We start from the raw sequence: 16,978 nt of genomic DNA on the forward strand, positions 1-16,978 counted from the left end.
TAAGCCCAACCTGGAGAATTTCTTAGCCAACAGGACCCAGAACCAAGAGGACAAGGGGGAGACCTCACTAAATGGCAGAGTTACACTCCAGGATAAAACATGGAAAATGTCAGACAGGCAGTAATCCTGGGACCAATGTAGGGGCCAAGCATGCACCAGAGACTCTGTCAAGGAAGAGAAGAATTTTGTCATCTGAGCTCTGGTGATACCATGGGATGGAGAGGGGAAAGAGGAGAGCTTATAACAGAATAGTATTTTCTTTAAACCATTGTTTGATGTTACCTAGTTCTTCCCAGTTATTTTTTTATGCATGGGTAGACAATCCTGTTTTATACTTGTGTAATGAAATAATATTTTGAAATACATTATTATGCTTTTCTTTCTGGTATTTCCTTGTTTTTTATTTATTTTCTCAAATCTTACTCCTTTTCAACTGGAGCTCTTCCTTACCTCTGGGAGGATTAAGACTGTCACAATTGAAAAAGAGAAAGAGTCAGTAGTCAGAGTTTGGCTTTTGGATTCCAAAATTAGGTTCTTTAGATCAATTTCAGTAAGAATGGACTTGAATTTAGTTTTCAATTTCAAGAGCCAGGCAAGAGTTTGAGATCAAGAAGGTCTTGGGGTCTGTGTATGTTTTTGTTTTTAATTTCACAACCTTTCCTTTAAATATCAAGAAACAAATTCTAGATGGCCGAGAACAGAGTTTTTACTAAAAACCTATAAATATGAAGAATACAGCAGGTGACAAGAGGGCCGTTTTCTAGCCCAAGGAAAGGAAAGAAAAAAAAATAACACAAGCTCCCTTAGGTGTGGTGTCTTACACCCCTGGAGCGGCGATAACAAAAGATCACAGACTGGGTGGCTACACAACAGAAATTTACTTCTCACAGTTCTCAGGCTGAGTTCTCTAAGCTCCAGGTGTCAGCCAACGAAGTTCCTGATGAGGACCATGGTCCCACTGGCAGATAGTTCCCTTGTCTCTGTGTCCTATCATGGCAGAGAGAGGGTGACCTTGGGCAAGAGCCTCCACCAGCAAAAAGATAATGACTCACCGTGTTGTGGTACTCGCTCTATTGCTGTGGTCTGGAACTGAACTCTCAACATCTCTGTGGTCTGCCTGTACTCCCTTACTCCAAACACAGCTACACAAAGGGGTGGGGTGTGTTGGGGCTTCAGCCTATGAATCTGAGAGGAAACAGTTCAGCGCAAAACTTGTGGGCAGGATCCTGAGAGTGGGGAGAGCAAGTAAATGAGTCGTACATGAGTTTCCAGAGAGGCCTCTGCCGTGCCTTCTCCCCGTGTATAGAGGAGGGTGAGTTAGGCAATAAACTAGGTGGCAGAAAACGCTCAAATATCTCAGTTCTATGGGCAGAAGGAAATTTCACTTGTTTGGGGCCCGGAGTCCTGCTTAGAGGCATCCTCAAAGAGTGCTCCATGCCACACCCGCATGGGTGCCATGAAATAGGAGGCAGTGGGGCCTGTTTAGACTGAAAAGACCTAGGATAGGGCCCTGTGCACAGCCCCTTCATCTCCATCTGCAGAGAGTTCTGCATGTTCAAGTTGAGTTGATGCGGCTCCTAGCAGAGCAATGTGAGGAAGAGTACCCTAAACCAGACATTGAATGGAAGTCACAGAAAATCTCATTGCATCTACAACACTAGCAAGAGCTGAGGTGGGGCTCTAGTCCACAATGGTAGTTGGTCTCCTTCCTCCGGACGTAGTGGCTGCTATACCACTTGTTGACATTTTGCTGTTCCAATATGCCATGCTATATTTAAGTAAGAGGACACACTATTTTTGTTGGTATAGTATTGTTATTCCGGATATTTTTAAATGGGTACATCCCTCTATGAAAAGCACAACTGGTTACAGAGCTTACGCTCCTACTGCAAACAACTAGGAAACTAGACAAAATAGATGAAACAAATGTTTTTATAGATTGAATAACTGTGCCCTCTTAGAGAAGGGAACTAAGCAGGATGAACCCTACGATCACCCCAGCAATTGCTGGGCTGCGGCACAGGGAGAAGTCCCACACAGACCCTCGTAGTTACACCAAGTTGGGAAGACAGCTCAGGGATGAGAGAGCCTGTGGCAGCGGGAATTTTCGGGGAAGGTTAACAAAAAGAAGGAAGCTGTGCAGAAAATGAGCTCTAGAAATCTGCATAGAGGTTTTTAGGGGAATACCGGTCTTGGTAAGGTGAAACTCAGCATGGCCAGACGAAAAACACCTACTGGAAGAAAAGAAGTGCTAGGGAGCTGTGAACTAAACTATTCCCAGAACTCATGGAAACCTGGGAATCATTTCAGTTCGCATCAGTCAGGGTGGAGAAATGTTGTTGAATACACATGGTATTTCATTAGAAACCAGAAGTTTCAGGGTTTGTAGTGGAATTAAAGGCTGCTATAGACCCACGTGAAAAATGGGAAGGCAAGCATTTTGAGGACCAAGCTGATCTGCGAGCAGTTTCCCCTGGCAGAGCGGTATCTGCTTTAAGGGAATACCACAGAATCCAGCACTCAGTGATGTAAAATCAGGATTAAAAACATTACTGGTCATATGACGGAGCAGGGAAATGTACCCCATAACTAAGAGATAAATTGGTTAATGCAAATAGTCCCTAAAATGACAGACAGGGTGGAATGAGCTGACAGAGACTATGAAACAGCTATTATAAATAATGTAAATAGACAGGTTCAAAGACTCAGAGAAAAACGGAAACAAAGGGAAGAGAGAAATGAAAGATATGAAATGAACCAAGTGAAAATTCTAGAGATAAAAATGTAATATTGGAATTGAATATTTTATTGAATGATAGTAACAGCAGATTAGATACTGCTGTTAATATCATTAACAGCAGTATCTAATCCATCAACTTGAAGACACAGACAGAGAACTATCCAAAATGAAGCATAGAGCTATGACATGGGGGAGAGCAGAACCACAGGGACCTGAGAAATAATATAAAAATTTTATGTACATATTATTAAGTAATTTATATATATAATTATATATATTTGGGTCAGAGAAGGAAAGGAGAGGTAGAAAGACAGGAAAAATGGAAGAAATAGTGACTAAAAATTTCAAATTTGCTGAAAGTATAAACCTACAGATGCAAGAATCTCATCTGGGAAACTCAAACTACAATAAGGAAAATGACAAGCAAATTGCTGAAAACCAGTATTAAAGAGAAAATCTTAAAGGCAGGCAGTGTGAAGTGGAAGGATATGGAATCCATATCATTTATATCTTGAGATATTCCCTAGAGTCATGACATTCCTTTAAAATTTTGAATTAAGCCATAGTGTCCTCAGTTAGAGGGCATCCTTGTACATCTCCAAACAACACCAATTTAGAGTTAACCCTTCACATTACATTGACTGATCAAAAGCAAAAACCCTTCACAGTGTCTGTAACAATTTATACAACAGCAGACTTGCACAACTATTCCAGTATTCAGGGGCTTTATTTTCCCTAATTGTAATTAAAAATTAAATATTTTATTCTTATAATTATTAAACTTCCACCATTTTATGAGTTTTTGATATAATACTTTTATTCTTACATTTTATATGTTATACCAAAGTGACAAAATGTGTGACAGTTGTGTTTTTATAAATTCATTTTTATATTTATGATGTGTAATGTTTCACACACTTCGTTTTTAAATTTGTTAAGCATTTTGCTTTATCTATTATTTTATTTTGCCTTTCAAACACACTTTTAAAATAAAAAAATAATAATCACATCAATGGTTTTTAGCTTTACATTAAAAAATACCAAAATGTTTGTGTCATAATTTCACTCCCTCAGAATCATAACTCAGGAGGAATCATTTGCTCTATATTTATTTCTCATTTTGAGCAAAAATATAATTAAGTATATCATTATCATAAAAAAATACCAAATTGGGAATAAGCAAAAGATTTATTACTTATAGCTGTACAGCTTTGTTTTGACTTTCTATATTCATGAATTAGGGTATCTTATAAACTGATCTTGGATCTACAGTATCTTGAAAACTGATAACATTTCAAATTATTTTTGTTCAATAGCATTACAAATGAATTTCCTTCTGTAGATGCGTAGATGGTTTCTGCATGGTTGAAAAGATTAAAACACAAGGTTTTAAATTTCAATATAACAATCTTATTCTGGTATTCTTTTTTTCAGTGATAATATTTCTATTTGTCCAGTACATTTTTAAATTAACTTTATCACTAATCTGGTTGTCTCAGTAATTAACTAAATGCATCTCTGACATGCACTATTTTACATTTTTAGAAGAATCGTGTTTTTAATTTTTGGAAAATTATAATTTGATGAGCATCAAGTGTGGGAGACGGTGAGCAACCGCAGATTTAGAGCAATAAAGATCTACCTTTTTGCACATTTAATTCACAATGAATGAGTCAAAAACTCACCTCCTTTGTGTCACAGGATTAGTTGATCTCCACGGGAATTTCTACTTTCAACAGGTCGGGGTCTTGTCCACACTTTCCCTTAGTCTATCTCCCAAGAATGTTTAAACACTGGATACAGCCTCACTAGTCGACCCCCAAGAGAAGTACACAGGTCTTTTTCAATGTATGTGTGTCACAGAGTTTCATTTTAGGAAAGCAGATGAACGTGAAAAGAAAAATAAAAAAACAACAAACCTAAAAAAAATCCCCAAATTCTTTTGGCCATCATCCTCTTTCTAGAGTTCCCAACTTCCTTCTGACCTAGTGATAGGATTTTTTTTTCAGACTGGTTCCTTTTATATGAACTTTCTGCAAAAAAAAATCCTTCTATAAAAGCCCATGTTCTATGAAAATCATCGTGGTTGAACAGCTGGTGTCCAGTCTGATGATACCCATCGTGCACCATACCCGTCTCTCCAGGGACCCTGATAGGGAACGGCTGTGGTTACTGTCATGGGGTGGTAGTGGATTTTCTCCCAAAAAGATGAGGGCCACAGCGGAGCCCTCCGGAGTGGCGTCCGGACAGCTACCTCCCTTTAGTGCTGGGGAAGCAGCCTTGCATCACAACCCTGCAGCAAGGAAGTGTCAGTTTGGGCCAGTGTCTTCTTACTAGAGTGAGAAAAGTGCTAAGGAAATAAACATAAATTCAAATGAGAAAGATAACCTGCCGGAGTGAATGAGGAATAAACATCGGACAGACATTAACTCTCTTAAATTATCCAAACTGACTAATCAAATGACAGACACCTAAGAAGTGAAATCCCACCATCACTCAATGTTAGGTCTTACATGAACTATTGGATCAAATTGGCTTTCTTTGTAAAGAAATGACGTTGAAATCAGAAAAAGTGACTAGTCATTTACAATAGAAAGCCATTCCTACAGGACTTGCATAGAAATGCAAATTCACTGGGTTGAATCCCATGTATGTCTCCACCACAGCTCTGGAAGCGCGAACAAGGGAAGCTCATTCGCATACTTCGGTTTTCCATAAACAAGATGACAGAGAAAAGAATAAACTGCTGATGTTTTTCCGTTTCACCTTGTGAACACTTTACTCTGGAAATGATCACCAGGGCTACAGACTTTGGGCTCACGAGGAGTGGAGCCGAACTGCTGCTTACTTAGTCACAGTCACCACGGGGCAGATGCAGGCTGCACGGGGGATTCTCACTCCACACAGGGAGGGGGACGATCCCCAATATGTACTCACTGCGACACTGGCTTCCAATCCCCAAATGCCAGAACCAAAGGGAAGTATTTAAAAGGAAAGTGTTTAAACTCTAATTCACCACCTTAAGCTTAACATAATTGACATGAATGAAAGGAAACAGAATTCCATCCTTACTGCTTCTGCTGACCACACTCAATAGGATATTTTCTTCCTACTTTATTTCCCATAACCAATGAACTTTCCTTAACAGAGGGAGTTAACACTGTAATTTCCTTGTTCTGGGATTGGTGACTAAAGTTATTTATATAACTTTTCAGCCACTCCAAATTTAGTAACACAATTAGCATCCACGGTCATCAAGAAAAGTATTGTGTTTGCAATGAAATATGAAGAGTAGAACACCCTTAAGAATCTTAGAAGCCTTGTTTTTAACAGAAATGAGGTGGCCAGGTAGGCATCAAGATTTTTAAAGAGCTTAGAGATTCATCTGGATTTGATCCTTTTCAGAAGCCATTATTCAATTTAATAATTGCTTTTAGAGAAATAATTCTATTTCAAACCCAGCATGTTCTGATTCTTTTATATTTAATGATTATTCTTTAACTCATCTCTCTCTCTCTCCTCACATTTTATTATAAACAATGAGGAAAAAATCAAGTGGCATTTTGAAGAATCTGTCTGAAAATCTTCTCAACTAGATCACTGAGTTTATTGGGTCCCTTTCCTCTTTGCCACAGATGACTGTTTTGTCAAACTCTCTGCCATCCCCTAATTAGGGTCCCCTTCCCTCAGTTTTCAATAATATTTTCCTTTAAGGCTTTTCTGATGGCCTCCTCAAGGTATTTTAGGCTTCCACTAACACTCCACTTGAGACCCTTTTGGCTTTCCCCATCTCTTCAACACCACTCCAACTTCTCCCCACAGTACCGTTTCAAAGCCTCTGCCACAGCTGAGGTTTTTGTTAAGGCAACATTCCATTTCTAGGTACCAAAATTAGTAGCAATTACCGGCCCTGGCTGAGTAGCTCAGTTGGTTTAGAACATTGCGCCAACACACCAAAGTTGGTCCACGGTCAAGGCAAGAATCAACCAATGAATGTATATGTAAGTGGAACAACAAATTGATGTTTCCACCAATCAAGTAAAATTTAAAAAATAGTACCAATTACCTATTGATACATACATTAGCCCCCCAAACTTAGCAGCTTAAAGCAACAATGATTACCTATGTTGTCCATGAATCTGTAATTTGGATGGTGCTCAGCCAGGACAACCTGTCCCAACTCTATGTGGCATCATCTGGTGTGGCCCAACTGGCAACCGGAGAATGCACGTTCGGGATCTCTTCCTCACCTGGTGGGGAACTGGATGCTCTTCGTTGGCTGGGAGATCAGCCAGGCCCAAAAGCTGAAGCTTCCGTTCTTCTCCACGTAGGCCTCTCCCTCCTGGGTATTTTGGCCTTCCTGACCACATGGGGTTGGGCTCTGAGATCAAGCGCCAGGAAAGAACCAAAAGGCAGTGCGTGGCATTTTTTACATCCTAATGTTGAAAATCACAGGTAATCACTTCTACTACACTCTATTGTCTGAAGCAGCCATAAACTTTCAACGGGTTGAAGGGAAAGAGACATAAACTTCAGCTCTTGATGGGGAGAGTTGCAAGGATTGAGAAGAATATGTGGGTCAGGTCATATCTTTGGAAAACATAATCTGATAAGCTGAGTTAAAAAGGACTGCATACAGAAATTAATATTTGGGGGAATATTCCAATCACAGATGGAGATGTAAAAAGAGATGAACTCCAAAACAATGGGGAGTCAGTGGAAGTCTTTGAGCCACAGAGGTGCAGGGGTGAATGAACCATATTTGCATGCAGCATAATCATTCTCACGATAGGGGGCATGTGGGCTTCAGATGAACTGCTGTAGGCAGGAAGGCCTAGGTAGAAATAGTGCCATATCTCAGGCAAGAAGTTAGAAGAGATATTAGCGGGGAAGGTCGCTTGATATGAAAGAACTGGACTCTCAGGACTTGGTGGAAAGCAGCAAGGCACCTGGCACAAAGAAGACAATCAAGGTTTGCTAAGCAGAGCTGGAAGTTTGCCAGGGCTGTTGGCTATTTCAACAATGGAAAAATGTAAGAAATAACTTCAAATTGCTAATGTTTCATATGACATGATCTTTGTATATAATATTCTTTTGAAGGAAAAGAAACAACATGACATTATCTATAAATGTATGTTTATGTGCTTAGAATCTATCAGTTAAAGGAATCAAGTCTATAAAGCTGTTCACACAATTCTTCTTACGGAGAAGTTAGGTAGTTCAACAAATGCCTAACTGCCAAACCAGGGGCTTATTATAAATATTTTGAAGTTCTTTTTATAGTTACTTTTATAGATCGGCATCGTCACTACTTAGAAATGCTTTAATGTTTTTAAAAAGATAACTATGAAGTTTTGTACCAGTAACTATAAAATAGTTGCTGGAAAAAAGTACCTTTGGCGTATGGGATGTTTTTCTAGAATTGTACCAGAAGATCGTGGAGTTATCTAAATGTTCCTTGTTTAAAGAAGAAACCAGGAAGTTGGCAGTGGCCATCACTTCTGAAAAGTGCCTCTTCTTTCTCTTGCCTGTAACGAGATGTCAAGGGCATGACACACTCATGTCCACACTTCCTGATTTTCAGCCTCTAAGATATGAAAGTCGTAGCTGAGTAAGTGTCAGTCCCTCGGCATTCCTCCTGAGCCAGAACTGTAGATCCTTCCCAACAGAGAGATGCTGACTGTCCCACTGTGGTGCCTTAAAATACTGTTGTGCAAATTACTGGCAATTTCTGCCAATTGAATATTTATTTAACTTTGGACTTTCAGGATTATATTAACTTGGAAATCATTTGACTGATACAAATCAATTAGAACACTATTCTGCATAGAAGCGCCCCTCAGAAGCAAATAATTATAAGGCACTCTGTATATAGTACATTTTATTTGTAGTATTTCTATATTGGTGACAAAATTGGCTTAATTTCTTGGTCACTTTTTTCTCAACTTTTTTTAACCCGTACCTCACCAGTTCAGAAAATTTAAAAAGGCTGTGTTTTCTGTAGTTTGTATTTCAAAGGAATCTTTCTCCAAATGTGAAATTATAAAACTAAACAGAAATAACACACCCATCCGTTCTGTGTGCATTGACACACACGCACAAACACATATTCTGATCACTGTCCTTGCCCAACTAAAACTAAACAGAAATAACACACCCATCCGTTCTGTGTGCATTGACACACACGCACAAACACATATTCTGATCACTGTCCTTGCCCAATTGAGAATCTCTGTGCTTAGAGGGTTTTCAAAGCTCAACTCAGTTGTTTGTTTTCAAAAATGGGAATTAAAGAAAAAGAGGCAGGAGGTTAATGCTAAAAGAATATTATTATCAATGGCATTTTTTATAAAAATAACAATAAAGGCCTACAGCTAGCTAACACTGAGGATTCCAGTTTTCTGAAGCTTCTTCGTTCAGATCCCTTAAATGATCCATCTCATCCCTGGCAATCACCCTGGTTCATTTTCCATTGTGGTGCCAATTAAGTATATTCTTAAAAATAATAAGAAAGATAAATTCTGACAAATATATCTAATATTGAATTTTCTGAATTAAATAAAGCTTAGGCAGGACAAACCACACAATTTTGATAGTGTTTTAACATAAACTTGGAATAACATCAACTGTATTTTCACTCATATTTAACTCCGATAATCAATATGGTATGTATTCTGGATACTTTAATTCACTGCTATTTATTTTTGCTTTGTCTTCTATTATTATCATTATTACTATCTCTTGCAATAGCTAATATTTATTGAGCTTTTACCATATGGTATGCAGCATGCTAAATGTCCTTACCACACCTTTTAATTCCCCCAATTAACCAGAGGTAGGTGCTATTGTTATTTTCAGGAGAGTGAGACTAACAAGAAAGTAGTGGATCTATGCCTGGAACAGAGGCCTGTCTGCTTCTAGACTGGACCACTTACGTTTATGTCTTCCACTCTGTTCAGTTATATATATATTTTAGCAATATTTTCTTGTAAAAAGAAGTGATCATAGATGTTTTTGGTTTTTAGCAAACTCAGTAAAGATTCAAACATATAGGCCAGATCACATAAGAATGAACTTGTTCTGTACAATCTAAGATCTCCAACTTTAACAGTGTTCAGACTAGAATGACATTGAAAGGGACATATGTTGGCAAAAGATGACATTTTTATCCAGCTCCATCAGATAATATGATGCACAGATTTAAGGAAGAAAATAATATTCTTTAAGCAGAAATCATTCCATAAGGAAATAATTTCTAGGTCTTGTGGAAAGAGAGGTAAGAAAAAGCACACAGGAAATGCTAAAATTGAGAACATGCTATGGAAGAAATACATACTACTCTAACAGTATCTGCGGTTACAATTTTTCCATCATAGAAATATTTCCTCACCAACAGATTTAAATTCAGGCTATTACTGATTCCCCCACTGCTTTCTCCTCTTTCCCATTATGTTTGCTATTAATTGGCAAGAAAGAAGTACTTTAAGGAAAGTTGCTTTGCTGCCAGCTTTGCTACAATGCAGCTCATCCATGAACCAAGCTGTATTATAAATGGACAGTTGTTTCACTGATGTTCCACATCGAGTTCCAGGGTGTTTTTTACAAAAGAAATCCAGGTTGGATTTCTTTTAAAATAAAAGGAATTTACCTACGGGTAGACACAAGTCTAAAATCTTTGGGAGGTAAAGCCTAGTTTAGAGAAATTGTGAGCGATACTTCAACTGTATTTTATAGCCCACATAATTTCTGGTCATGGATAAAGTTTTCTTCACTGCTATTGTACTTCATTACAAGTAATTTCTGTTGAAATGTATATCTAGATTTTAAAGAAGTAAAACATCTCACAAGACACAGGCAGTTTCATTTATTTCCTTTCCTATTATGGACATCACAGGCAGAATAGATCAAGCTAAGATTCCTCTGGTAAATTAATATCCACTCTAAAAAAAGGTTTAGCATTATACCCAACAGAATTGTGATATCATTTGTGGTCTGTTTTTGGCTTCCCAGAGGGCAATTAAAAGATAACAAAAACAACAACAATAAATTGCACTGAAATAAAAACTTTCTTTTGTGAATCATTAAAAAAAAACTTGACCCAAATGCTAGCAGAATTAGCAAATAGTAAAATAAGGTCATAAAAATATTAACTTTGTCATTAGTGCTTTGTACTCAAGAGCTATTCATTACATTTGTGTTTAATGAATATAATTGTGAAGAAGAAATCACTTGGGATTGATAGATAAAAATAGTCATGAAGATTCATGAATAACTCTAGGGGATCCCCTCAGTGTAAATGTATGAGATTTGGGAGACAATGTGACTCAGTAGATGGTGGGAAAATCTTTAAAAATACGTCTATCATCATTAATGCAATCCCACATGTCCTCACAGGCTGATGAGACCTGGCGAAACACACTCCATTTTTTATTCAAAGGTTTGTGTGAGTGATCTTATTTTACATGTCTCAATAGGTCAGTAATGATATAAGTACTTTCTAACCAAACACAAATAAAAACATTCATAATTGAGATTTATCTGATGACCGTTTATGATTCAGTCAAGAGCAGTCCCTGCCCAGACACAAAATCCTGATAAATGCTTGTGAATTGACTCATCAGATAATCTCCTTTGAAATACCTCAAGGAATATTTTTTTCCACTTTGGGACCAGATAAATACTAAAAGGAATTATTTGTGATGTACTGAAACAAAACATGAATCACCTGTGAACGGATTTACTAAACAATTAACCTAACCCAAGAACACAAATAAGGAATGGCAGTGTGTTCAACACAGGTGTAACTATTTTTAATCGCTAATCCCTTCTCCTAGGGAACAGTAAGCAACTCCAAATACCAATGGCTGAAACAAATTCCACGATACAGCTGATCTCTTTCTGCAGCATCTCCAGAGCTAGTTCTTTCCTTTTTTGGTCTCATTCTTGCTCTTGACTGGTTGACTCAGACTGTCTTTGCATTTTCTCAATGTCCAGTCAACACAGTGTAAAGACTTATTACCTGCTATACCATTAACAACAAAGCAGCCCTGTGCTCAGGCTCTGATTGCTGCCACCCAGGCCTCTCCTGACCACCGCACGTTCCCATAGGACTTAGGTAGTTTCTCTTGTGGTTTCCTTCCATGTGCTGTGCTTACAATTGTTCTGTATTTTGAACTTTGGGCTATAATGAGAAGTTTTCTCTAAGATGCTATCTCCTTAAAGATAAAATGTCCTCTTTCTGCTTAACACATTTCTCCTTCAAAGCACCTGACAGACAGGAAAACCTGCTCTTCTGAAGTCTTGCTACCAAAGAGAGACAATCTAACTTCCAAATGTACAGATTCTTCTAAGTTCTAAACAATGTATTTTATTTACCTTCCCTTAGAACATGTTGTTATTCAATCTCTTTACATGTCTATCCTCTAAAGCAGGGGTGTCAAACTCCTGTAATTTTCACCAGGGGCCATCAGTCTCGAGGTGGCCTTCAAAGGGCCGAGTGTACTTTTAGGACTGGATAAATGTAACTACTCCTTAACCAGGGGCAAGGAGCTCCGTGTTGCCGCCAGGTAGAAACAAGGTGCCGGGCGGAATCAAACAAGGTGGAGGGCCTTGGGTTTGCCACCTGTGCTCTAAGGGTATCCAGTAAAATTTAGTGAGTGAATGAGGTGAGCAAGTAAGCTAGTTAATATTTGTTCACAAAATATTTAGTCTCCTTTGAGGTACCAAAAACATACAAGGGAAATGGACCCTGATATTTGGTTGCTAAGTTTATCTTTGAGTACATTTCCAATTCACTGCTCAGCACACTTACACTGTGTGTGCAAGCTATTATTCAATGTGGTGATCAGAGCATCAGCTGTGATCACGAGAACAATGAAAACACAGCAAAGGGCACGACTTCATTGTAATAAATAGAAATTTAAAAATCGTATAGGAGAGGAGCTATTAGATACAACTTAACTTTATACATTTAGAATACAGCCAGAATAAGTGCTAATTAAATGCTTTCAATATTCTCATAAATGACACCAGCAGTTGTATATAATGGTACAAAATTTAGATTCTTAGCTTCCTTTACAAGATAGAATGTTTCCCCTTCCCACTTCCTAGAACTGCTATAAACCCTTTGTTCCCAGTAGTGGAAAAAGAAAAAAAAGAGAGAACCTATGGTTCTTCAGTTTCCAAGGTTCTCTTCCACCAACACCACTTCCACTTGGTCAGGTGAGGGGTACGGGCAGTAGGTATCTTCAGGAATCCCCCAGACATACTTTTTCATTACATTATTTTACATGCATTATTTTTCTTTTTAAAAGTATGTCATAAACCTAAAACTGCCCTAAAAATATAGTCTTTAAAAAATAGTTGAAGATGGCCAGCTGAGCAAATAGTCTCAACTGATGTAATGCATATTTTAACTGTTACTGAAATTCAACAGGATATTCTTAGAGGAATAATACATCAAGTCTGAGAAGCTGCCCATTATTGACAATGGTTTGTCATCCTTCAGTGAATCCCAACTTCCAAATCACCATGGCAAGGTACTTTTTCTTCTGTGCCTTCTTCGTTTATGCTCTCAGCACGATATGCACAAACTATAGACAACTTAGGTTCTCTCATGCTGCACATAGTAATTCAAACTGAGTTTATGCATTCTGGACACTCTTTGCTAATGTTATTGACCCCTTGAGCCCCACCCTTTCCATTTCCCATTCTTTAAGACTTTACTCAAACCACGCATCTTTAGACTTCTCCGACCACCCAAGGATAGGGTCTCAGATTCTTTTTATTCTTCTTCATTCTACTCATGTGGTACTTCCAAACTCACCCATAAATAAAAATATGGCCCGTCTTTCCACTTAGTTCACAGACCCTCTCATTCCTTTTCCTTCCCTAGGGGAAAGCATGAACACAGCCCCCCACTACCCCAAATTACGCAGTCGAGTTTCCCACGGTTGGGGAAATGGTGGAAGTTAGCACATCTGAAGTGCAATGGGTATGTTTCACCATGGGAAAACCACCTTTGTGATCACAGTACCTCCCCTGCTAGGTAAGCATCTCACACTCATTTCCCCAGAGCAGCTAGCATGGTGGCTTCAATACAGCAGTCTTCCAAGGTTGAAATGCACAGGTTTAAAACGGGGAAAGATGAAACTCCAATACTGTTAAGTTCCTTTTATTTGTGTACTATTAAGTGTTTTGCCCATTGGCTCAGCCTTTTATTGCAACTGTTATAACTCTAATTTTGATTAGCAAATTCTGGGTAGCTTGTACTGTCAGAAACGAACTAAAAGCAGCTACAGAGCTGAGTAAAAAACATTGATGCCTACACTACTATTAATACAGGGTGTTTGGTTTATCCGTATCATTACTGTTATTAGAATCAACTAATCAAATTGCTGAATAATTTGACCAAAGAATAAGTGGGTAGAAAAAAGACATAACAGTTTTGTGTCTTTTTTTATATAGTTTAACAGTATATTTTAAAGCAAAGTTTTATTTGGCTTCAGATGGCAATTATGAAGACCACAGAACTAGATGAGACTGAGAGGCATCAGGATACTTTTTCTCCAGGGTGGTCTGGTCTAAACTGCATTTTAGCTTATCCAGGAAAGGAGACCATCAACCTACTGGGTCATATGCTATAATTTTCTTGCACCTTATTTGTTACTCATGAAAGCTAATCAAATTTCATTTTGCTGCAGTTCCAGAAAAGAAAGCACTAAAAACATTTTATGCAAAATAAATACTTTATTGTTTTAATTTTTTTTTAGAAATCAGGCCTTTGTGTGATAATTCAAACATTTATAAACCTTTTAGATAGTTTTTCAAATAATATGTTAACACTTCAACCACTTTTGATTAAAGTTTCACCCAAAGAATAGAGTCAAAAATTATAAATGACAAAGAAATAATTCTACTAACATTTGGTTGTTACTTTACACTTTTATTTAACACATACATAACCAAGTAAGATACCATCTTCCATAAAAACAAGCAGTTCTTAATGGTTGAAAATGAACTAAAACCATCTATGATAAGGAGAACAAATCTAAATTACTTCTATTTTGGAATAAAAAAAGCTTATTTCTACCCATTCAAGTCACAGGCCCCATTATTTTGGCAATTCTTTACTATTTTGTCTAAAAGACAGAAGAAATATCTCCTTATAATAAAGAAGTCTGGACAATGCAAAAAGTACATAGTGTTTAATGTAAGGCACATTTCCAAAAGAAAAATACTACATAAGCTATAAGGAAACTCCGTTTGTCTCGGGTGAAGTGACAACACCTACAGTGTAAGAACGTGAAGTAGTTGTAGGAAACCTCCTATGAGAATTCTATCCTTACTGCCATTATAACTTCCTTAAAAACTAACAGTAAATTTTCACAACAGAACGATTTTTCTTCTTGGAAGTGACACTAATTAACAGCAGTAGAGAGAAAATCATTATTTGTTTCAAGCTCTCAAAAAATGAATCAGTTATTGCACAGTAAATACCTCATAGAGGTCAGTGTTTAAGAAAGCTAGTCTGCAGAAACATGTTATTTATACGTTGGTTAAGTCCGGAAGTTTTCAAGTTTTAAAATTAATTCTATGTAGGGAATTGATTGGAAAATATTGACATACAAATAAATATTAGGATTTTCAAATGGCTACAGTTTTGACAGTTTAGAAAAGAAATAAAGTAAGCAAAGTGCCTAAGTTTCTATGTATGTTTTAATAAAGATATGCATAGAAGAAATAAACATTGTATGAATACAGCAGCCCAGCTGAGCAGCAAGTGTCTTCTGAAGCAGAAATAACACCTCCACCAGTGTATGTCACTGATAACTCTGGTATTGCAGAGCTCAGATGGTCCATGCTAACCTTGAAAAAGAAAAAGTAAACATTAAACATTTTTCAAATATTATTGAAAAGATCTCTAAAAGTGAAATGAGAATATCCTCTAAATACATATATTTATAAATAGATGTATATCGTTTATAAATGTGAACATATATTATATATAAATGTAAGATATATACATATATATACATACATACATATATATATACATGTGTATGTATATACACACACACACACACACACACACACAAGATCCTGTGGTGATCGCTATACAACCTGTTGAGAGTTCATTCTTTTATCCCTGGCTTTGAAAAAACTCATTACTTATTTTATGAAATAGTTTATAAAAATATTTTTCCTACTTTCTACAATGGAAATTACATATTATGTTTTTCAAATTATATATCTGTTTCTCATATTGAACTGAATGCATATTTTTAGTTGCATTAAATGCATTATTCTATAAAAATGTATTACTGACTTTGGCATTCATCAAGTATTACTACTAACATATATCTTATACAATGTAGCCAGAGCTATAAGATAAAATTAAAGTAACTAATTTTAATAAATAAAACACAGAGAACAATTCTACATATATTATGACATGACTAGACAGGGATCTATGGGATATCTGTCTTTAAAAGACAAAAGTTGACAAAGATACTAAGAATTTGTGATTAATTCTCAAAATCTTGGCCCATAAATTGTCCATCTCAATACTATATAGAACCAATGCAACCACAGTAAGACTCGAGTTTTCCCAATTCTAGCATTTATTTACTATGATGAAAATCCAGGAAAATGACATAATACAGCGCGGGGCAAAAGAAGGGATACAGATGTGAGTATGGGAAACACAGTTTATTCTTGTATTATTGTTTACTAATTACTGTATTATTTTCCATACAAACAACTGTAAACCAACTTTGCCCCTAACCTCCCATGAAGGTTGTTAGTATTATGAGATTTGATTTGCTTACATTTCAGAAGGGGTTGTCTGAGGTTTTCATACTCTAGAATAATGTTATTAGATACATTCTAAAAATCAAAATTTCATTAGAGAAAGAGACCTACGTAGTAAGAAAACAAAGCATTAAAAGCTAAGTACTATTTTACATTTATCTAAACAAAGGAATTCGGTAAATTTACCTATTAATTCCATTTAATGATTATCTTGCTTAGAATTAGATGCTTTACTTGAAGACACTGCTGCCAAAAGTCCACTTACAATTTCCCGTCTGATCTCCCCAACAATAGACTCTTTAATCTAGAATGGAAAAAGAGAAAAATGAGCATTTACCAATATGACTGTAACCCATTTTTTGTTTTCCAAAAACCCCCGCCACAAATAGCACTTAGCTTCTGCAATCACCTACAACACTAAGACGG

At 37.0% G+C, this 16,978-nt stretch overlaps 1 protein-coding gene and 1 non-coding gene across 3 annotated transcripts in view; both read right to left on the reverse strand.

Moving 5' to 3' along the window:
- Positions 1 to 13,631: 13,631 nt before the first annotated feature.
- On the reverse strand, positions 13,632 to 13,795 carry LOC118986071 (U1 spliceosomal RNA). The gene has a single exon (XR_005066301.1). It is a non-coding gene; the product is annotated as a U1 spliceosomal RNA (small nuclear RNA).
- A 1,022-nt stretch (positions 13,796 to 14,817) lies between these two features.
- The window catches only part of ITPRID2 (ITPR interacting domain containing 2), a 36,593-nt gene continuing 34,432 nt past the window's right edge, over positions 14,818 to 16,978 (reverse strand). Inside the window, exons 17-18 of one of the 2 annotated variants that reach the window (XM_037044342.1) lie at positions 16,739 to 16,856; positions 14,818 to 15,607 (exon numbers count right to left, since the gene is read on the reverse strand). In XM_037044342.1, the coding sequence (XP_036900237.1) occupies positions 16,752 to 16,856 (105 nt within the window). In that variant the 3' untranslated portion in view covers positions 14,818 to 15,607; positions 16,739 to 16,751. The remainder of the gene's footprint in view (positions 15,608 to 16,738; positions 16,857 to 16,978) is intronic. The other variant, XM_037044343.1, reaches the window with a different exon arrangement.

The sequence above is a fragment of the Sturnira hondurensis genome, unplaced genomic scaffold (assembly GCF_014824575.4).
Source record: "Sturnira hondurensis isolate 20B ecotype Veracruz unplaced genomic scaffold, ASM1482457v3 Scaffold0004136, whole genome shotgun sequence".
NCBI lineage: Eukaryota > Metazoa > Chordata > Mammalia > Chiroptera > Phyllostomidae > Sturnira > Sturnira hondurensis.